This window comes from Ambystoma mexicanum, chromosome 9 (genome assembly GCF_040938575.1).
Source record: "Ambystoma mexicanum isolate Mex_15411 chromosome 9, UKY_AmexF1_1, whole genome shotgun sequence".
NCBI lineage: Eukaryota > Metazoa > Chordata > Amphibia > Caudata > Ambystomatidae > Ambystoma > Ambystoma mexicanum.
Genome location: NC_090931.1, coordinates 1248098053 through 1248121832, shown reverse-complemented (window position 1 = coordinate 1248121832; position 23780 = coordinate 1248098053). Strand labels below are relative to the sequence as shown.

The 23780-nt window shown below is 41.9% G+C and overlaps 1 protein-coding gene across 2 annotated transcripts in view; it reads right to left on the bottom strand.

The window, feature by feature from the left end:
- The window catches only part of DPP10 (dipeptidyl peptidase like 10), a 1813461-nt gene that overhangs the window by 1020762 nt on the left and 768919 nt on the right, over positions 1 to 23780 (bottom strand). For both annotated transcript variants that reach the window (XM_069616586.1, XM_069616587.1), the window contains exon 4: positions 8374 to 8468. In XM_069616586.1, coding sequence (XP_069472687.1) covers positions 8374 to 8468 — 95 coding nt within the window. The remainder of the gene's footprint in view (positions 1 to 8373; positions 8469 to 23780) is intronic.

Below are 23780 nucleotides of genomic sequence, written 5' to 3'. Positions count from 1 at the left end.
GCAACTACTTGATTCTCTTTCCACTAAACATCACTTAATTCTCTTAGGTGACTTTAACCTTCACTCTAAAACCACTTCTCAGAAATCTAAACTTCAGTCTGTTCTTAGTGCCCCCTCTCCACTCTATCCATAATCCACCTATCCACACAAAAGTAACTCTCTGGATCTTTTATCCATATCCACCTGTCTCTCAGCCACTTATACTACTTTCACACGATCCATATCTGATTACTAAATTGTTGGACATTAACACCTTCTGCCATTCCCCTTTTCTCTATGGCCTACAGTTTTCACTCTCCTACTTCATACCAGATGCCTCTTCCATGGAACAATGCCTTCTCCAGCTTCCAATCCTTATATCGGACTCATTCACCTCCCACTTCATTAATTCTCAGCTCGCACAACCATGGGTCAACCCATTCATAACATCTCTCTGCACTGACATGCGTTGACTGCTGTGCAAATGGAGGTGTACCCACTTCCATGAGTACCTGCAACCCAACCTCTCTGCCCTGAACTCTGTCAAGCTCACTCTTGATCGAGTGAAAAGGGATTTCTACCTAACCCTCATTGACTCTCACTCCAACCATTTTCACCAGCTACAGGGCACCCTAAACTCACTCCTTCTAATTCTCTACCTATCAACTCCACTCTCACAGCTAATGACCTAGCTGAATACTTTGCTGCAAACATTTCCAAAACTAGAAACTCTCTCCTGACCCTCCTCAAAACCCCTCTTACATTTTACACTCTGCCTTGTGAGAAACCTGAGGGTATTCCCCCCAAGTAGACCTCAGGAAACCCTTATTAGAGTGGCCTTGGAGGGTTGGTGCTCTCTGATCCCAACCCTGGGGCTCGATGAGCGAGTGAGGATGACCTGGGTAAGGGAACCTGCAATTATGCTCGGGGAATTGCCCAGGTGAGATGCGGTATTGAACAGGGGGAAGATGGAGAGGAGGACGATATACCTGGGACCTTTGTGGGCTATAATAAATTTACCAACATTCCTCAACAGTTAAATCTATGTCACCTGAACCTACCATTCCCTCCGTATGTAACAAATCCCCTAGGATTCCATACCTCTTTGTATTCAGAAACAATTTCTCCCAGAATCCCTGTCTTCTTGCTCCATATCTGGATACTTCCAATCAATCTTCTTCCCGTCCCTCTGATTATTATTTTCTGCACTCCCAACCTGTTTAGATAAACTATTACAGTTCCCACAATCCCTTATGTTCTGTTCTACATCCCAGTCATTCCCGTACATTTCAAAAATCTTCCTTATCCCGTCCCGTAGAATACTCTAACACTTCAATCCCTCCCCTTTACAATACAAACACTATCATTTCCAATACTGACACCTTTCCCCTTTCCGACATGAATACTGGTTTACAACGAACATGTTCCGATACAAGGGTGAGGCAAAGTCAGGCAATTAATCAGAATCACACACACCCGACGGCCCTTCCTTTTCCCCACAGGGATAAAGGGTAGAGCAAAAGAGTACAGTACAAGCATGGCAGACCGCACAATGGCACAGCTAACCAGGCATGGCAGTTCAAGAGAAGGAGAAAGGAGTCATGAATCGAGAGGGTGGTGAGGAGAGAAGCGACCTTGCCCTTTTCGTCCAAGGCCTTTTGAACCTTCGTCGAAGAGCGCATAGGGCTGCGAGTAATAGCACCAGTGTCTTGCAGCAGATGTCAATGGTACACGGGGAAAGTCTATGCTGATAAGAAGCAAGGGAAGCTCCTGCGAACTGTGGGACCGGCCTTGACTCCACAGAAACCAAAAGCCAAGCGGTTCAGCCGATAAGAACCGGGCTGTGTTGAATAATAATCGGAAAGTGGCAAGTTTGCACCAAGTTCAATGAGGAGAGCGTCAAGGGAGACCAGCTGCAGAGGGAAACCAGCACCACGTGGGTGCTAACTCAAGAGACTCTGGTCAATCCCCATCTGAGCGACAGTACAGGTACCAAAAGACCACAGGTGAATCGCCAAAAGAGGTCAAAGTGGTCATGTATTTTGTTTTTGTATTTGGTATTTGCAGAGCGCACAGAACGGAATAAACTGTATGGCGGCGCAGATGACAAACCAGATTGATAAAAGGTAAGGAAAAGAATCTGAACACGGCCCCCAGAATAAAGAAGGGCTGTCTACTAAAACAAAAAAGTATTTAATGCTCGGCGGAATTAAAGAAGTGAGCTCATTGTCCTTAACTGTAATGGAAAAGAGTTCCACAGCCTGGGACCAAAGACCGAAAATCTTCTGTAACCTCGAGATTTGTAGACTGAATGAGGAATAACCAGAAGATGACCATCACTGGACTATAGTTGTCTTATCTGATGGTATAACTGAATCAGCTCTCTCAGATACAAAGGGGCAATGCCATTTACACACTTAAAAACTATGCAAGCTGTCTTGAACATAATACGGCTTTCGATTGAAAGCCAGTGTAGCTCAAGGCGAAATGAGGAGACACAAGAAGTTTTGCTCAACTTGAATATCAATCTTACAGCTGCATTCTGAGCTTTCTGAAGTCGATGGAGCTGTTTGGAAGGGACCCCCAACAACTGACTATTACAATAGTCCAGATGGGCGCGAGATAATTCCCCTACCACTGATGCGTGATCCTCTTTAGGTATATACGGTAGTACCTGCCGTAACAGTCTTAGAACAAAATGTACTGCTTTGCACTTAGCTTCCACCTGGGCTTCGCTACTCAGGTCTTCTTGCCATATGCAACCCACATTTTTTATCTTGGATACAAAATTTAAATGTGTGTCCAGAAGTGTGGGAATAGGTAGTTTCTTAGCTGCTGACAACAGGTGGTTGGTTCCGAACAGGATGAGTTTGGTTTTAGCAGTGTTAAGCTGCAAATAGATCTTTGACATCCAGCCATTTACCTCTTCCAGACATTGTCCTAGTCTGTTAAATGCTTCCTCAAGATTGACGATTCGGATGAACATCTGCGTGTTATCTGCATATGAGTGGAAATCCAGCCCATAGGGTCTCAAAATGTCCAGGAGAGGCCTGATGTATAAATTAAACAACAGTGGAGAGAGGGAGGCTCCCTGTGGGACCCCGCAATTCAGTTTGATGAGATCCGACAGGATATCCCCCAATCTCACACACTGTTGACAATTGGTCAAAAAGGATTTAAACCACTTTAACGCTGAATCAGAGACTCATCCCATCTACTGTAATCATTCCAGGAGAATATCATGATTGACTGTGTCAAAGGCCACAGACAAGTCCAACATAGCCAGGAGTGTAAGTTCCCCTTGGTCCGCAGCCTTTAATAGTTCATCCTGTACTATCAGGAGGGCTGTCTCGGTTCCATATTTTGGTCGAAATCCAGATTGAAATTTGTCTAGTAATAATTCACGTTCAAAAAAGTCCTGGAGTTGGTTGGTAACAACCTTTTCAAGAACGTTCGCTGGCCATGGCAGTCCTGCAATCGGACGATAGTTTTGTGGAATCTCCATGTCTAATGATGGCTTTTTTATTAGCGGCAACACAATTGATAGCTTTAGACTCTCCGGGACAGTCCCAGTTAATAATGACTTGTAGTGATGAATGAGGTAAGTTCATGTGCTAGTTTTTTTGCCACATAAGCCGGCAAGGGAGAAAGAGAGTCAATCGTAGGTTTAAAAGTATTAAGTGTAAACATATCTTCTTCAGTGACTGAATGAAAGTCAAAAGTGGGCATTAACATCTGATTTTATAAGTCATCTGACTCAACTACCGGTTAATTATGTACATGTACAGGTACATTTATGGCAACTGTCTGCTCAATATCAGCCCTTATCTGTTCAATCTTATTTACAAAAAAAGAATTGAAAAGGTTAGATCGTACCGTAGAAGAATCAGACAATGTTTTTTTTTGCAGTTTGGGTTCCAAATCTCAAATACAATACAGAACAGTTCCCTTGGTTGGTTGCTAGCAATGTGCAGCTTTTTGCCCAGGAAATCTTTCTTGGCCAAAAAGATAGCAAGCTTATATTCTATTAGAGCATTCTTAGCTTGAGTTTTATTCTCCAAAATTGGCTTCCTAAGCCAAGCCTGGTTAGTCCTACTGACTATCTTACGTAGAAGTTGCAATTTTTCTGAAAACTAGGGTTGAGAAACCTTCTTGGCTTTTGGTATTAGCGGGCCAATTTGTTGCAAATGGTGCTTCAAACTGATGCTCCGGCTGCAAGAAAATCACTGCATGAGACCATGGAATCAATAGAAGCAAGAGGCCCTTGGTTTTTCGAGAATAACCAGCCAGTCTGACCTTAGTGTTGGTTTTAGCCCAATTAGGTGAGATCAATGAAAAGAACTTGACAAAATGATCCAACTAATAAACTGGCATTGTGTCCCTCATGGTAGCGCATTCACCTCTTGCTATAACAACTTCTAAACAATGGCTCTTTGTGTGCGAGGTTTGAACTCCCAGTGGGTGAAGATCATGGATATTTAGTAGGTCCCATAGTTCTTCGCCATCACCCGAGAGATATATGAGACAGAACACTGTGTTTGTTAGTTGTTTTGTGAGTTCATCAGGCCTACGGAAACCAGAGACTCAAGCATTGAAGGCCTAGATATCGATAAGAACTGTTTAGGGGCCACCACCCAGAAGAGGGGGACCCGGGGGTGAACCATTATCACCCTAACATACTATCATTTGGATAAAGGAACTTTGTTTTAGTTATATTGAACACATAGGCCCTCTAAGGCAAGAGACTTTCACAGGAAAAAAAACTTGGCCATTGACGGTCCTGAGAGCTGCCATTGGAATTGTCATCTCATGCTGGAGAAGCCCAAGACTGTACTGTGCTCCAAGATCCCTCCTTACCACATGCTCAAAACATGGGGAAAGGAGACCCAGGCTACTGCATCCTGACATATTATTTAAGAACACTTCTTTCTTTTCTTGAAAACCACCCCATACCCTTTTTGTATTAGTTGCAAGGTTTGGCAATACGTTTCTTAGTATAGGCCTTTTTTATTTTGACACAACGCCACGAGGAGTGTCTCATTTTCATTTGATGGTCGACACTTGCTCCCATCTTAGATCTAGGTTCAGATCAGGCATTTTCTCATCCTGCATACAGTTTAATAAACACCCTTGAACTTTGAGCACATGTGTCTGTTTTACTTGTTGCCATTATGAGTTCCTTAAAGCCTACGCTACCATAATCCTCTGCCTCTAGCTCTCACTTTAGTCACACTAATAGTGACAAAGTCCTATCTCTAATGATGAATGCTAACTCCTCTTGTGTACCATCAGACCCTCTTGCTCCTCAGCTAGTCAAGTCTATTGCCTCTTTATTGGCCTCTCACCTCGCTGAATTCTTCAATCTACCCTTTGACTCTGCTTGCTTTCCCTCTGTTTTAAAAACAGCCATGGTTGCCCCTCTCCTAAAGAAAACAAGGTGCTGACCCAAACCTACCAGCTACCTGCATGGAAACTGCTCTCATGAATGCATCCAACTTTATCGCCTCTGCTAAGCACTCCAACCTATCCTCGATCCTAATTCTCCTTGGCCTGTCTGCTGACATTGGCACTGTCGATCACTCTGATCTCCTAAATACTCTCTTCTTGGGATTCACGATCAAGCCCTTGCCTGGATTTAGTCCCATCTTCCACCTCACCAATTATCTGTCTCCTGGAGAAATGACACCTCTCAACTCACTCCTCTAACTGTTGGTTTTCCACAAGGCTCTCTCTTGGGTCCACTCCACTTCCTATTCTACACCTCTGTTCTTGGGGCACTAAACTCCTCCTTTGGCTTCTCATATCAAATCTTTGTGGATGACAACCAAATCTTTTCTTTTCCTGAACTCTCCTTTGATCTCTCTATCAAAATCTTTCTCTCAATTCTTCCTTTGCCAATCCAGTTCCCTCTTAACTCTCTACCCTACTCTTCTGCAGCTAAAAACCTCTGCATCATCTACACCTTTCTCACCCCTTCTATACTTTCATCTCCAAAACTGGAACAGCAGCTTGCTTCAACCTCTTAAATATTAGGAAAATCAGGATGGTCTTCACTAAACTGGACTACTGTGCCAGCATCCTCTTTGGTCTCCCAACTATGCACCCTGTCCTCTTGGCAAGATCATTAATTTTGCTTCCAGAATTATCTTGGAACTCACTCATTTCACACCTAGTTCCTCGTATCGTCACCAGGCTGGATGGCTGGCAATGCAAAACAAGGCCAGATTTAGATATCTTCTTATGGTTCACAAATCTATCCATGATAAGGCACCACTGCATCTATCCTCCTGTATCTAACTCTACAAGCCTTGTCGTAATTTCTGCTCTACCTTCTCGACTGCCATTGTAGTTCCTCACCCTCTCTCTGCTTCCTCTCACTTACGCTCATTCTCTACTTGCACAGGATCGTCTTCCTCCGGACATCCGACAAACAGTCCACATGGATTTGTTCCAAACCAAACTAAAACCTACCTCCTCGCCTCCCAGTTACCCTTTTAACCTACCTCTCTTCTGCCTGTTGGCTAACATTTTACACTTGCCTATAACCTGCCTCTGTTGCTCACTTCCTCTTCGTCCACTTTACGACTTCACCCATCATGGTGACATCCCAAGCATAGCTGGCCGTGCCGCTTACCTGTACTTAAATGTCCAATGTTGGCTGTCCTTAATTTATACACTGTGTTGTCTGCGGTGACTTTTCCATCTACTCCCCTTCACAACCTGATTTGAATGTACCTCAAACTCGCTCCATTGTACAAGCTCAGTGCTTCTTGTCAAATCTGATGTATCTATGGTATGTACCTTTGTGATCCATAGAGCATTGTTCCTCCTGTACAACAATAAATACATACAATCAATTAAACATGGCCTGCAGCCATGCCTGGTTTGTACTAAACAATGTACTGTATCTATACCCTCGACCACTACTCTTGCATAAATTACAGACAATTTCCATCACTCAGGACATTGATTATGTCATTAGTGTTGCCATATGTGAAATTATCAGGAAGAAATTGCTGAATCACTGTGTTTCTGAAAAGAGCTGCAGATCTAGCTCCAGATTTTCTTCCACATCCATACAGAGGCAAATGGGATTGCTTATACCAGTATTTACAGAAGAGCTTATCATCTCCCTTTCCAACTGTCCTTATTTCTTCCCTTTATACTACTCCTATATTCCCCCTCTGGTCTAGACACTTCTTGATGGCACAGTACATGCTCACACCTAATTCCACCAAAGGTTTAACCCTTTCTGATCAGGGTGCAAACCATACTATGTGCATTTCACTAAGCATGTCCTCTTGCTCCGTTCTGTTTTAACTATCATTGCACAAGAAATATGTTCTTTCTGCTGGTTCCTAGTGTCCTGATGATGTCTTCTTCCTGTGGCCTCCTGGTGCACTCACACTGCCATCTCCTGCTGCCTTTTTCTCACCACTGCCTTATGGCTTCCACTTTACCTCTTCTGATGCCTTCCTCATATCACCCCAGGGATTCTCCATCCTGCCAACTTTTTAGATCTTCCTCTTATAATCTCCTTTCCTAGCCAGCCTTCTATACTCTTTCATGTCTCTGTCCCAAAACCTTCCACATCCTCCTTCCTGCATCACTAACTCACCGTTGGCTCTTGGGATATCTATATAATATTCTAGCGGGCCACCCCTTTGGGATTATTAAGGTGTTAGGGCCTGTGTATGTGTAATCTTACTAGCACTGATGTATGACTGGTTACATACAAGTGTCCCTACCAGCTGTAGGATATATCTTAGAGTCTGATCTGAGGGGTGCCTGGATTGTAGATTGAAGAAGCCAATCTGCATTTTGGATTTCTTGTGAGTCTGCACATGTGTGCTGGCATCTGCAGTGTAGTCAGGTCTGCAGACGAATTCAGGATGCACATTGCAATATTTCAGAGTTGTGATAGATTCTGATCCAGTCAAAGATGTCTTCTGTTTAGCCCAGGTTGAAGGGTGGGTGCACTGTTCATCCTTGTCTCCCTGCAAGGCGCTCAAAATACCATGCACACTTTTGCCTGGCACGTGACTGTCTTCTGGCAAGTGAAGGGCACTAAGTGAGTGTGACAGGAGTTTGGACCCATAATGTCCCCAAAGCCATCATCCACTAACATGGGGAAGTCCATGGCCCCCTTACTCACCCCACCGGCAATTGTCCTCTCGGAATGTTTTAAAATAGATCTGAACTAGATTAAGAATACCCCCTCTCTTTCATAGACATAGAGGTATGATCATTAAAACGTTAAGGAAACATTTGTATACATTTCTGAAGCAAAGGATCTCTCAAATACAATACTATACAGTTTGTTTCTGATGTATAAACAATGTGTTTGCTTTAGGGAAAACATTTTTTAATGCCACTCAAGATGTAAATACTCACAAAAGTTGAATTTTCCAGGAGTACTGTTGTTTCATTGGTTTCTACATTAAGTTTAATCACATGTCCATAGGTGTTCTTATACAAAACTTCCACATCTGAAAAAAAGTTTAAGAACATCAACAAATTACAAGAGTGGCAATTGGTGGCTAGCACATACAAATACAATTGAGATTTTAGTTAACTTACACAAACATTGAAATCCAGCACATCAATCATATAGGAGAGGATTACCATCGTGGTTGAGAATAGTTTCAAAAGGGCATACGATTTATGAAAATTATTTAGTAAAACTGAAGACCAAATCTTGGAGGAATTGCCATCTGTACAGAAAATGGTGCCGGTGATTCCTCTTCCAAAGGGGTACTCTGCTAACCAGACCACCCTCTGTTACAACTACATGAGAACAGCAAAATGCACTTGTGTCCTACTGCATCAGTAGCCTCTCCACAGCACCTACTCTGCTCATAGTGTAGAGCAGGTTCAAAGGTCACAGGATGCCCAATCATTTGCCACAGCAACAGCCACAGTGACAGCAAAGTCAATGCAGCACCAGGGTGACATTTAAGAAGGTATAGCCCAAATTGAACTTTTGCACAATTGACCTAATTGACCTTCTGCACAATAGACCTTTATATCTTTTTAGTTTTTTTTTTATATATGTATTGGGTTGGTTTTGGATTATAAATAATATAAGGGAATTGGGTGGGGGATTGCAGGGGTTTTTGGATTGGGTAGGGAGTTGCGGGTGGTTTCCCCCCACATATATGTCCTAATTGACCTTCTAAATTAGGTACATTCTCCCAAGGTCAGTTCTCCCGAGGTCAACTGTGAAAAGGTCAATTAGTATACAACCTTTAAGATATGCCGCCTCTACCCAAACTATGTTAATCATGAATACCCCATGCTGGTGGCAGGGTAATCTCTGAATAAGCTATCCCTGGGTTTAGGCATAGTGCACAGCAATACTTATGATGTTGGCCGCCACATCCCAATTGATATTGCTGTGGAAGTGAATGTGTATTCGGGTCAGACGTGCTGATACTACGACAAGCAGGATAGAAACCACAGAGTCTCTCTTTAATTCTCTTTGGGTTTGCCGGTAAACCCATCCCCCAGACACAGCTCCACAGCAGGAAGCTGTCCTGGAACCAGGTATCAAAGGAGCACACCCATTCTGGAGCCGTAGCCTCAGGCCAGTGTGTTGCATATCCAAAAAGTCTTTGTTGTCAGAATTAGGGAAGGGGGCGGGAGTAGAATAGTGCTCAGGACACTGGAAGAAGCTTTCCACCATCTTGTTTCTCACTGTCTCTCTTTCCCTTGTCTGTCCCCTCCACTTCATTTGGAGCTAAGCACTTCAGGTGCACAATTAACAGGGCAAAGTCCACTCCAGCCAGGAGCAGGGATTGAGCCCCTAAAGCAGGCTAGGTTTAGACCAATCACGCGGAAGACTTGTGCCTTTTAAAAAGGAGTCTTGCACCCCTTCAGCAGAATTCATTCAGTTTCTCAAGGATCCTTTAAGGCTGAAGAGATGTTCTGAACATTCTCACTGGAAGTTCATTTGGGACAGTTGCACTTTCCAAAGCCCTCTGACGGAGGTGAAGAAGGAGCTGTCCAAAACAGAAGGAACATCTGTCTCCTAACCCCTCCCATGTAACATCGGGAGTGACCAGTGCTATGTACCTGAACCAACCTTTCTGCAATGCATCTTCTGTGCCAGAAGAGCAGACCCTGACTTGGAACATCCTGTCCTCAACTCCTTTTTGAAGGCCTCACAGCAACCAGAGTGTCAGACCAGCCAAAGCTCTCTGTTCTCCAACAGAAAACCAGTTGATCTGTGTCCTCTTCATCCTGAACAATAGGGAAGCACTGGTGCCGGTGTCCGAGTTCATCCAACCAGCCAAACCTTTGCAGTACATCTCAACCTTCTCAAAACTGCATTGTGTCCTAGAAAAGCACATTACCTGCTAGGCCAGAAGCAACTGCTCAATGCCGGAACCCAAACCGAATCTCTGGAGGGCCAGTCGCTGACTCTAACTGGGGCTAACAACCACGTCTTGGCCCAGCTAGCCTGAGAACCACTGCCTCATTGGTAGCACATCAACACACCCTTAATCACCACTTTGACAACTGCTGCCCGCTGGCTGGAACAGCTGGAGCATCACTAGCTGACCTATTCCAAAGCCGACTCAGCCTGACCAACTGCAAAGCCTTCTTGGGACAACATTGATCTGCATCATTTGAACATCCTTCATTTGGAGCACACAGAGAATGCACATTTCACAATAGGGCAAGCCCACTTGCTGTCAGGGCCTCCATGATCCTACTTGCCTGACTGAGCCTTATCAGCTTGCATCAACATTCAAACCCGGGTCTTATGCATCAGGCCACTAAGAATCAAATCCAGGTACAGTGACACTGAACTGCCCCCATGGTCCACTGGACCCTAGAGACTGGCTAGGACATAATTTCCCCTGTTTCCAACCCAATATCCTTATTATGGTAGCACCTTACCTACTACCCCTGGAATTGTGCTCAGCATACTTTTTTCTCCAGTCTGTTGCACCTTCTCTGTTAGTTCCTTTGGGGAGGAGGGTGGGGTTATAGTCGTCTCTTTTTGTTTAACTTGCAGACGGTGTATTTCATTAAAGTGTGTATATATTTATAGAACCTTAATTGGACATTCCCTTTATTTTGGACCGTGCTACTGTGATGTGTGGGTCACTACTGGTTCACCTCGGCCTGGGTTACAACAAAAGGTGAAGGAGGTATATCTCTTGATTGTCCCTGTTTTACCTTCATGATTGTGTTGTGTTTCGGTTCATAGAAGACGGAGGGCTGAATGGGCTGAATGGGCTAATTTACCCTACTCATCCTTGCAAGGCAGAATCCAATTTGCCAGAAAAAGAAATGTTATCAGGTTAGGTATTACATTGAAGCATATTTCAAAACACATTTTCTGTACATGGCAGAAATGTGTTTTTTAAGATAATTAAATAAAAATGTATAATGCACGTAACCACGATAATTTAATGAAGGGGAACATATTTGTTCTTGTCTCTATAACGATATGGCTTGTGTTAAACACCTCCTAATTAGAAAAATTAATTATTTAGTTAAAGAGGCTGAGATTGTAAGATATGGGACCATTTAGAAGAGCTGGTGCTCTGATAACAAAGCAATAATTAAGATGTCAGAGAAGCAGAAGGATTAAATATCAGATGCAAAAACATAATTAAGCTCCATAATTAAAGTATACAAAAGACAATAGTCAACTGATATTTGTTGTATTCATTGTTGAAGTTGTATGATGTGCCATATTGCAGCAAACAGTTTTAGAGTACAAAGAAAAGGGTAGGGGAGTTGAGTATGGAAGGGACACACTTTCCACTGGCTGGGGGCTGTTTGACACTGCCATAGGCTGCTTAAAAATCCATCAATATTCTAGTTACAGGAACAATGTTATCTCTTGATTCCAGAATGTGCTCTCTCACGAAGAGGAGATGAATTTCAGAATACCTATTTAGTCAAAAACTTGATTGATTAATGCAGAGGAGTTCCTTTGTTTTTTTTTTTCTTTCTGTGCAGCATAAGTTAGGTAGCCATGATCCTCTTTATTTTGCAAAATAAACGAATGTTGGAGACACGGCAGTAAGTATATGCAATGGTGGGGTCAGTATTTATTATTTTTCAATTGAGGAATAACCACAATCATTTTAAGGGAGTCCCTATGTCAATTTCTGTCTGTAAAAGTGATATGTGTGGCAACGTCAGTCACCTTACTCCCATCCCAGAAAAATCATTGAGTCAGAAGATGGGGTTCAATAAAGGGGGGTATCTATGGGATCTGCAAATACCTTTCAACTTCATTGCAACCCCTCTTCCTGTTCTCTAGAATGAAAGTCAAGATGCTGCAATCACAGAGCATCACAATAATTGTTTGAAGGAGATGCAATGCAGGGCACCACAATACCCGTTATACACAGAGAGAGGGACAAATCTATGCAGCTACCTCACTTAGCAGGAACATTCACCTTTCGTTTCAATGGGACCACCTATCTTGGCCTTGGACTTGATAGTCAGGAGCCAGTCAAACTCAAAGAGAACTAAATGCATCGATCTCCCTTAGCAGAGAAAATGCTTTTCCATTTCAACAGGATCATCTTCCTTTTTCCTAGGTAACATGACTGAAAACACACCAAGACCGAGTCAGACCTCAGCAGAGCCACATCCTTGCAACCATCTAACCCCATAGCAGTAGCTACAGGTGAAACACACCTCTACCTCAACTCAGCATGGAAACCTGATTTGAGAACACACCTCCATTCATCAGCAGACCTTGCAAACACAAATATTTAGGCTAACCCCAAAGACACTAAAACACAACAGCATCAAACTCTATTACGCCAGTGCCAGCCAAACAAATACTCATGTCACTTAGTGAAAGTCCACATGACCAGCATGCCTTTCAGAGTGTTCGTCCAACAGTAAGAACTGCAACTCCTCACTAGCAATTATGATTTAGTAGAGAAACAGCTGCTCAGTCTAGCCAATCAGGGAGTTGGTATCTGGTCCAGGCCATAGAGAAGAGTCGGTTTCCAAAGGTATCTGGGAGAAGAAAAGGAAGGGGTGCTGCTGTTAAATATGTAGATATCTTTTTTGTTTCACTTTGGGAAGGGGAGGGCAGCAGGCAGCAAGCTAACAGGCCAGAGAGAGCTTAAAGGTTTGAGAGGGATTGGTATTTAGCATGCTTTGTGGACTTGAGGTTCAGAGTGCAATGAGACAGCAGAATGTATTCTTGCAAAGCCAGTTTCTTTCTTCAAACAGAAACATACACAGAGGATGACAGGTTACTATGTAGCACATTTCATCCCAGTGCTATACAGGGGTCATTGAATAAGGGGAATCACAAGAACTGAAAAGTTACTGGGTTTGGGCTAAAGATGGACAGTATTTGTCTAGAACCATTATTCATGACATCACAATATATGCAGGAAGGAGGGAAAACAGCAGTAAAAGTTCTGTTAGAAGATATAGGCATGGGGGAGGTGAAGAGAGAAGGGCTTATAAGCCAGAGGAGGATGAAAGCAAGGGGTTGGCCAGAAAACAATAGAGTAGAGGAGCTGGAGAGAGGGGAGAAGAAAGTAAAGAAAACAAAGAAAATGGAGTGCTGTCTGTGCTGTGCAGGGAGACAACAATCTTGCCGACCCGGGATGCAGAGGAAGGGGGAGGGGGGATTTAGCTGGGTATTGGCAGGCAGCTGGGAGTAGGAGAGATCATGCACGTGAGACAGGAGTCATCCCTCGTGCAGACTGAATCCCCACCTCATGGGGATATAGGTGAGTATGAGTTTAAAACAAGAAGAATGAATGAAACAATTAATTAGGATAACCCCTGACCTGATTTGGGAAGTGCCAAATTGGGATAAAACAAATACAAGGGGGCACACACAAATGTTTTCTTAGTTACTGAAGAGCTGCTGTGTTCTCCTGCGTGAAAAGATAGATTAATGAAAAAAAGGTATTCTGCACAAGCGCCAAATGCTGTCAGTGTACTTCCAAGGTTACAGATAAAACAAACATACACCTTCTGCCAAGTGCTGTTTTATAAATAGTTTTTCTTGAAGAAAAGAGATCTCATTGCCTGGGATTGGGGTGTATAACAAGCAAGAATAGACTTTTTTCTTTCCCAATTTTAAAATGTGACATTGCATATTGTGTTTTCCTTTCTCTAAGGATGTAAAGTGTTCTTTCTGTTCCTTTTGCACATATTCAATGTGAAGGTAACTGCTTTCTCTACATATTGTCATGGTTTGTTCAAAGTTTAGAAAGGGATTCAGGTCATAGCTGTAGAACCCGTGTGTGTTTTTATTATTACAAAAGGCACATCCAGGCTGATGTTTTCCTAATGTTTTCACATACCTTTTGCATGTAAAGGTTCCTGATCATGAAAGGCTGTTTGCTGGAGTATTTTAATGTGGTTTGTTTATTTGTTGGTCAGTGTCACCTATGTGAAAATTAGCATGCCTGGTAACTCCCTAGCCGAGGGCCCAAGCTAGAGTGAGAGTACTCTGGGTATTTCACAATAGGCATAAGGGACTGGAGGAGCTGAACAACTAGAAATACATGGGAGCACTGATCAGTCTAAAACAAGACTCAAATAGGCACGACGCCACACGTCATGACTGAATAGAAAGCCGAATGGAACATAGGTGCTGTATGGGCAAAAGGTGAAAAAATTGCTGAATTGTAAAGCATGCTAGATGCTGTAACACTAAGAATGTGTTGGAGCAAGTTATAGCTCTATAACCATGTGAAAAGAGCTGATAAATATATTTGTGAGAATCGAGTAGGGTAGTATATCCCTGATGAGTGAGCTGCTGGCTATGTCCTCGTGTGTGAGCTGGTCACATCCGAGATATGCAAACAGCAAATTGTGCACTATAGTCCTGTAACTTTATTTGATGCCAAATGCAAGCTGGGCACAATATCGCTGAGATTGTTCGGAGCCAAGTTGAAAGCTGGCTGCTGTATCATTTAAGATGTGTTTTGCCAAACAGCGGGAAGGGTGCTATATTCCGATACACTGTTAATAGAGGTGTTGGGTGCTAGATCCCTGAAACAGTTTTTAGAGCAGCTATTCAAAGGGAGACCAAAATACACGTTAGGCAGGAGACCCACAATGCACTATAGTTTAATGTAGCCTGACATAGTTTTCTAATTGAGTGAGAGTGGCATTGTTTTCAGTTGTAGCAAAATCAAAAATGCCTACCAGAGTCTAGCATGTTACCCGTGCTGACAAAAGTAAAGTTTATTTATAACCTTTTTTCTGTGTGGAACCTCTTGCATCAGCCACATATTAAAGGTGGCAGAGGTAGGTTGAGACAATATGTAGCTTCCCTTAATCATTAGGTCGAGAGGGTGAAAACAGATTCAAAAGCTTGCCTTAAATGCCCTGGTCAGTATGATTATTTCATCAGGAAGGGGAATTGTACAGTGTTTCTCATGGTCACGGGTCACTGTCATTATTAGATATAGGTTATTGTTTAAGATTATTTTGAGTCCTCAAAGGCATGGCCAGTTTATGTTCCTGTTTCAGTGAAGGCAGGGTGTTAGTGCCATTAAACATTAGCAGGGGTCAACTAGGTTAAAGTCATTTTCAAGATACATATACAAGTTAAGACTGTGTTTTAGTGGAGTCCACTTATCCGAGAACAGAAACAAACGGCCTTAAACAAATGGCCTCAATGGCCACTAAATGGAGTGTAACTATTGATGAACAAAAGCCGTACCATCCCAGGGTATTTGTAAGTGGTTTTTCAACTCAGATACACTCTGAAACAAGCTTAAGAGAGGCAACCACTAAATAACAAATAGACACACACAATGGGCCTCATTACAAGCATGCTGGTTCAGAAACAACGGTTCCGGTAAGATTACCAGCACCATTGTTTCCGGACTGGCATACTACATGTCTGCCAGCCAGACAGCGCCACGGTGGGTAGACCATCACAGAAACACCACCAATGTTAATAATGCTGCTTCCGTGTTCTCCATTCCCATAGAGACCTGTAGGACTCTATGGGAATGGAAAATTACTATTTACTGCACCTGACTTTCCGGACCGCCGAGGTTGTAATACCCTGGTAATACCCTGGTGTTACCGGCAAGTCATGTGCCACTAAATATTAACGGGTCCGGCAGCAAGCCGCCGGTAATACCGGCATGGTTACCATCGGACCTGTAATGAGGCCCATAGTGTTTAGTTTGGATTGTTTTAATCAGCATCTCAAAGAACATGTTACATGTGTAATAACATGTTTTAGGAATATATGAGGAATGGGGAAGTTTAACAAGCAATACAATATGAACGCAGAATACACGATTAGGCAAAAGTTACTATACTATCAGAATTGCATAGATGTTTTATGATAGTCTACAAAGGTCCAGTATGCATGTGTGAAAAAGGGAGTAACAGTAAAACTGTTATAGAAGGCAGTGTTTTACATGGATTTGAATGGTCATGCCTCCTCCTTCATCTCTATGTGAGGGCAGGTAACACCCTCCACCAGGGACAGCCACACAGCAGGCAGCTGCCCTGGGCCCAGGTATTAAAGGAGCACACCCATTTAAGGGCAGTAGCCTCACACAATGATGCTGCATATCTAAAGGCCTTTGATTCTATTGAAAAGGGAAGATGGCAGATAGTGTAGCCAATGTTTGGGAAATGTTTGGTAAATCTGTACACATTATGGCTAGCTTTAGTCCAATCACCTGTGGACCTTTGCCTTTAAAATAAGAGGTCTCACATTTCACCAATCCTGAAAGACAATTTTGTTGGACTTTGCTGGGAGAGCAGTCATTTCAAAATTCCTCTAGTTAGTTGTTAAGTGAAGGCAGGTGTTTCAAGGCAAAGGCAAGCTCTGTCCCCCCAACCACCCCCAGGGACATTTGGTTGTGACCACTGCTGCTGGACCAAGACCATATTTCTACCAGCCTTCCTATTGTCTGGGACCTCACTGTGTTGTGGGAACCCTGAAGGTGTGTGCCAACCTCACCCATGTTTAGGAGTCCGAGAAAAGGACTAACCTTGAGGCCCTTGAAACTTGAAACCAGAACAGTCAAGTTCCCCATTTTCAACATCAACCTATATTGTTCTTAGAACCGCCAATGCCTGTTCGGCAGTTAATTTGCTGCTGCATGTCAACTGACGCATGAAGTTGCCTCAGCTTGAAGCAACAAATTACCGCTGGCTTGCATTGCTCAAGTCTCCATCCAAAGCACCAGCCTCAGCATCGTTGTGCCTATAAGTCAATTGACCCAACCCTGGTGTCTCAGAAAAGCGACCTCCAAGCCTCCACATAGAATCAACTCGCCTTTGCATCCTGGTACCAGCTCACCACTGTCGAACTCCGACCGCCGACCAAACCTGGTGAGCGTCCGATGCACACAGTGTGAGTAGATAATTCTAGACCACAGCCACCTTTCGTTCAAGCCTCACTGATTACCAGTTTGCCACTGGACAAAGGCGCCTGCTGCATCTTCAAACTGTAAAGAACACGCAATCAATGTCGAGAAGCCTGATTAAACATCATCAAACAACCAAGACATTTGGAGTGGTATTATTAACTAGTATCTATCCCCTAGTCCTTCTTTGGGCCCTAGGGACTGGATAGGTCATTTCACTCCCTTTTACAATCTCAAGAACAGATCCTGTGAACATTGTAGTCTTAATTGGCTTTTCTTCCCCTGTCCATTACTCAGAGTGCTGCATCTATTCTATAATGGTGTCATCTGTGTTCTGTGTGCAAGGGTGGGTATATACCGTCTTTTCTAGTTAGTTTTTATTGCACATGGTATTTGATTAAAGTATATATATTCATAGAAACTTGATTGGACATTCTTTTATTTTGGAAAGTTATACTTTGCTCTTTGGGTTGCTACTGAACCACATTCACACCCCCCTTAAGAGTATAGCCTTCCCTCGGCCCAGATAACCACACACGGCAGCTGAAGTATATCTTTTGTCTGTGCTTATTTTACCTTTATGATTGTGTCGGCTTTTGGTTTATAGAAGTGTGAGGGCTGAGTGGGAACTTCAGCTTCTACTCACCCTTGTACTCAAGCTGAGCAAACGTCAATTTGACACAAGAACTGTTTATTGTAGAATGTTTAATGTGTGCACTACTGTATTTTAACACGTGAGCAATAATCTGTATGTTATTACCAATTTTAAAGCACACAACGAAAACTGTTGGTCGAAGCTTTTATTAACTGCTTGACACACTAGGAGCTGAATGTTTGCTTTTTTTAAAAATCCAAACAGATTCTATATTGATTATATGGATCAACAATTGGAAGATCTCTCACATTATTGTATGCAAAGTATGAGGTAACAAAGGTTACCGGGAGGATAGCTCAGCGGCAACGTGCTCTCCTTGGAAGCAAGACGACACGAAGCAACAAAGGTTCGATCCCCTGGTCCGTGCTTAGAAATCTGTGGGTATTTAAGCATGTTAAAAATATGCCACTAAGACAAACAACTACGTAAAAAAAAAAATGAAGAATTCCTGTAAAAGCGCCTCGATGCCCGCGGGCTGTGTGAGCGCTTTAAACATGCAAATAAATAATATAAAACAAATAAATAAAGGTAAGGACAGTGTGTTGCCATGTAGTATAAGGAATAAAATACATAAACAGGATATTGCATGTCACCATGGTGTTCTGTGACCTTATAAAGGAATTCAGCCTCATTGTGGCCACTCCTTAGTCACTTGCAATATATAATGACTAGGTATTGCTTTCCCACCCAGCAATACAGAATAAATGCAGTGTCAATGTGAGAGAAAACGATGGTCTGAGGAACATCACCAAACAAAAACATTTGACAATTAAAACAATGAAAGACTGATTCTTGCAAGAACTTCTAAAAGTGATGGATCACAGACTTATTTGGATTTACACAGGCTTAAATTACGTGGCGGGGTATTACATATTGAAATGTAAGAATGAGCTTCAGATGACCATCAATGATATGAGATGCAAAATATACTTCAGAACATCAAACCATGTTCACAAGCTCCAAAGATCAGACTGATGTAGCAACACGTCTATTTACCTGGTACTGATTTTTAGACAAAAGGGCAATATTACAGAAACCCTTTTGCAAGTGCAATTAGCACAAACGAAAATTGCACTAATGCAAAAAACTTCCTTTCAGTATGTTTTTGCACAAGGCAAAAGACTAGGGCCTGATTTGCAAAGCGCATTTCGATGTGATTTTCCCACTAAAAACTGCGTTTGTAAATCAGGCACTAGATCTAGACCAATCATTGCCTTTGTGCAAACATGCATTGACATAATAGGTTGTTTGCACTATGACATTGTTTGCCCTAGTGTGTATTGTCCTTGTACCGTGCAACATTCTTTCATGTGTAATGTGCAAACCTCTTTGTATATTTTAGATCTGCCAAAATATTTCTACGGACTACCAAGAGGAGACAGAAAGAATAAGGAAAACATAAATATGCAACTCAGGTTGTGTTCCAGATGAATATTTTGAGCATTTTAATATAATGCATTTAATACTCGTTTTTGAAGGAATATCCCACCAAATTGGCTTGTATACTGAAACTCATGTTTAACAAAGTCTGTAGCTCCCAAACTATCCCTCTCTCCTGGCAACAGTCGTTACTAGTACAAGTCTACAAGAAAGGGGACCAACTCATGCCAGACAATTATCACCACTCCTTGACGTCAAAGGAAACATCGTTTCCATATTTACCTGAGGGCCCTGGAAACCTGGGCGGCCAGTACTGATTTATTGCACTTCACTCAAACTGGATTTTGATCGGGTTGTCGTACAGTGCACAACTCAAGGGTTTTAGATGTGCTTACTGCGAGTGACTAGAATGGCTTAACCTACTTAGGGGCCTGCATTTAAATACTCAAGCCAGTATACGGTTGGGTGACCAGGGCACCATGACACCCTTGATGCAGATCTACAGGGGAGTCAAGCAGCAGTGCCCTCTGGCCCCTTTATTGTACAACTTATATATAGCAGACTTACCAATGTGTTTTCAGTCAGAAGCTGGTTGCTTGCCACGGATTGGGAATTGCCTGACTCTGTGTATGTTGTATGCAGACAACTGATCATGTTTACTCATACCCTTATGGGTGCCTGAGCCATGTTTAACACTCTGGTAGGGTTCTCCAGCAAAAATGACTTAACAATTAACCTTGGGAAGACCAAGGTCATGACAGTGTTGTCTAAAAGAATAAAGCATACTAGCTTCGACACCAGTCTGGGTAGGATAGACTATGTGGACTAATACCCTTACATATGGTTGGAGGTGAGTGCCAATCAGGCATAAAGGGATGTCAAAGAAGCCAAAAGTATAAAGGCCAGCCAACCGGCAGTTCTAATTAGATTGTTTTCGGCTAAAACATCGGGTTATACTCTGCATGGAATTATTGCACTTTATTCTCAACACTTTTGTCCAGCAATATTGTATGGGTTGGAGTCCTTTGTATGTATGACTGTAGGTGGCTGGACATTCTGGAAGGTTACTTCTGGAAACAACTATTTAAATTGAGCCCCTCTACCCCAATGGAGTATCTCCGATTAGAGCTAGGCGTGTTATCTATGAAAGGGCATTTGATAACAAGAAAGGGCCTATTGTATATAAGAGCCAATTCCTATCCACGATGTACATTATTGGCCACACTCAGAGAGACAGAAGGTTATTTAAACAAAATGTGTGAAACAGAATAGGGCCGTATGATGGCCCAGATATATGAGGTTATAGGATGGAGTTAAGATTTCTAAAGAGGGACACGGATACATATCTTGAATCAATTATATAAAAATAAAGTGAAGAAGTGGGATAGGATAAATAACTACTTGCATTTGTCCAGTCATAAGAACTATAAGCATGTGGCTAATGTGAAGAACACCTACTTCCAACCACAGAGATATCTAAGGCAATGCCCATGCCCGGCAATGCAGACCTTTTATTTAAAATTATGTACCAACTGATTACCGCTCCTTATGTTTAATGGAGCTAGGGACAAGATCCCGGAAGAGGACAGGACATGCCGTATATACAACATTACAGGGGTGCTTAAAACCCCTCGACATGTCCTGACTCAGTGTAAAGTATTAGTTTGCTATATATGACCGTGCTGGGGGGCTTTGTACAGAAATACGAGGCAATAAAGGAAGAGGCCTTTTGGTTTTGGTCCTACTGCTTAAATACAGGAAGAGAAGGAATTAAGCTTGCCTTGTTTCGTGTATGGATCCTGGCTGTTAAAAGGCTAGTGGACGCTGACATTGAGACGGCTGCAAATGAAGCAGTTGAGTGATGTGATTATTCTCTGTTGTTCCTTATTGATTTGCCATTGTACCCTGACTGGGCTATACCCATTAGTTTAATATTTATGTATTTACTGAGGGCCCAAGGTGTGGAGTGCTCGCCGATTTTAACTAATCTCTGTAAAATATAGAGATTGATTTTAGGTTTTAGGTATGGAGTGCCCCTGGGGTACTTGGACTGCTGAGCCTTTCTTCTCTGTTTCTGTTATCATTATCAGGGGCTAATAGTTGTTGTTACGTGGATTGTTCCACCTGATTGGTTACAGAATTTAGACATTTTACCTGGATAGGTTAGTCTAGTTTGCCCTCTCTGGGCTACTTCCTTGTGTGGGTTAGATTTGTGTGGAAACGTTGACACTGTGAAACTGTATATTTAAACTGTATTGTGTAATTTTAAATGTCAATTTTCTTTTTAAATGTCAAGGTTGTAAAAGTTCATTGAACTGTATACAATTAAATAAATAAAAATATTTAAAAGAATTTGTTGTATTGGCTATCATGTGAGTTAACATGCAGATAGATTATTTTTTTCTTGTGAAAAACAATAGCAAATCCAACAATAATGACACCATTCTATACAGTTCAAAGGCAATTCATGGTTGTAAGTGCCACATAAAGGTATTTAAGAAAGGAATTTTTAAAGCTTTCCTTCGGTGCTGCAGTTACAAGAGGTATTGTGATGCCACTGAACAATAATACACTAGTACAGTTGGGAATTTAATGAATGTACATGTGTTATTAGAGATGATCAGTCATGTCACAGATGGACATTAATATTATTATTTTTTACAGGTGTGTATACAAATATTGCAGGCTGTCGTATGTCATAGAAATGTTGAAGACAAATGTTCATTATCAATGACTGCTGGGAATTCTTCAGAGATGTAAAACTAAGAATGTGTGAATGGCAACAGTACACGTTGTATTATAAGTGTGTGTCTGGAAATACAAAATTGCACATTTCCCCCTTATTTTCAATTGTGCTACAAGCTATGTTCTTGAGCATATTCATTTTTAGTAAATCCCTTCCTACAGCAAAAAATAATTACCTTTATTTATTTGTTTTATGTAATGTGTTACACTTAATTAAAATTGTACACATATTCCGTACAAAAATTAAACAAAAATTAAACATCTCATATAGAAAATAAAATAATCATTCTTTAAGATTTACATAAAATAGTTGAAATAGCATACACCATACTAAAATCGTTAATCTAAAACCATTCAACTCATGAGTCATTGTTCTATTATTCTAATCCCAATTCCAGATTTGCTTTTACTTGCAGCCATACTCTAGACACTGCAACTTCCGTTGCCTTTGAATTTGCGTTCAGGCACCCTAGCCAAAACCCATGCTTCTTAAAGTAATCCACATTGTGTACTAAGGGGCTCAGGTACTGTGTGTAGAAGGGACCCATACTAGGGCATAATGTCAGGACATGCTTCCCGGTTTCCTTTCTCTCTTTACTCTCACAAAGTCGGCAGAATCAACCTTGCATTGGGATTTTCAGAATTGCACCCGTGTTGGTCAAAAGTAATTGCACGCATGGTACTTCTGAATGTAAAATATCCTTATCATTTGCTGTGGACCCTTGGCTTAAAGCCCTTGCGAGGAAAATGAAGCACAGATAACGCCATATAGTTTCATTTTTCTAGCCTTTACTTTGCGCACTTTTTAAATACACTTTACATTTATTTTGAAACAGCTTCAAAAGGTTCAAAAATATATAATACTTAATTGACCTACATGTTACATTGATATGTATGCTATTCTGTACACAAATTCCCAGGCCACGTGACTCTTCCATCCAGCCAAATAGAACATAAAATGCCTAGTAGCCTACAAACACATTTTGCAAAGATGGATTAAAATATCATGTAACTTTGTGCCCTATAACTGCCCGAAATCAGTAGAAGCGTCCACAAAAAAATTAATGTTCATTGCCATGAAATACACAGCGCAGGATAAATCACGGATCCAATAACACTGCACCCATGATAGGAAAACACGTGATATGGTCATGCCTGGTGGCTGCCTGCTTTGCATGTCATCACGCTCAATTAGACCTTTGACCCCCAACAGTTTTCTATAATTTGTGGGAAATCAATTTAGCAATTCATGTCACAGAGCTCTTGATTAAATGATTTGCCATATGTTAGCAAAATGCCATTAGGTTTAAAAGTTGATGCCGATGAAAAATAGGAGTTTTTATTCTTCTTCCACCAGGATTTTTCCAGTAATTTAGCGCATCCCTAATTCAATGTCTGAGGATTACATGTGCCAAGTGAAAAACCGTTCAAATTTGAGATGTTGTGGTGTTGCACTTCAATATATGTAATGTGTGGAAGTTAAGTCCCACAACTTTGCGCGATGAGTGCTGCACTATATATGCTTTATTTCATATTTTAAAGGCATTTTGCGCTTACTATGGTTTTGACACTGTAAGCGATATTCAATTAACACTACAGCTAAGTCAATGCCTAGTCTGGGATGCTGAGGAAAACCCTTATTGATGTATTTTTATGTCCAGTTC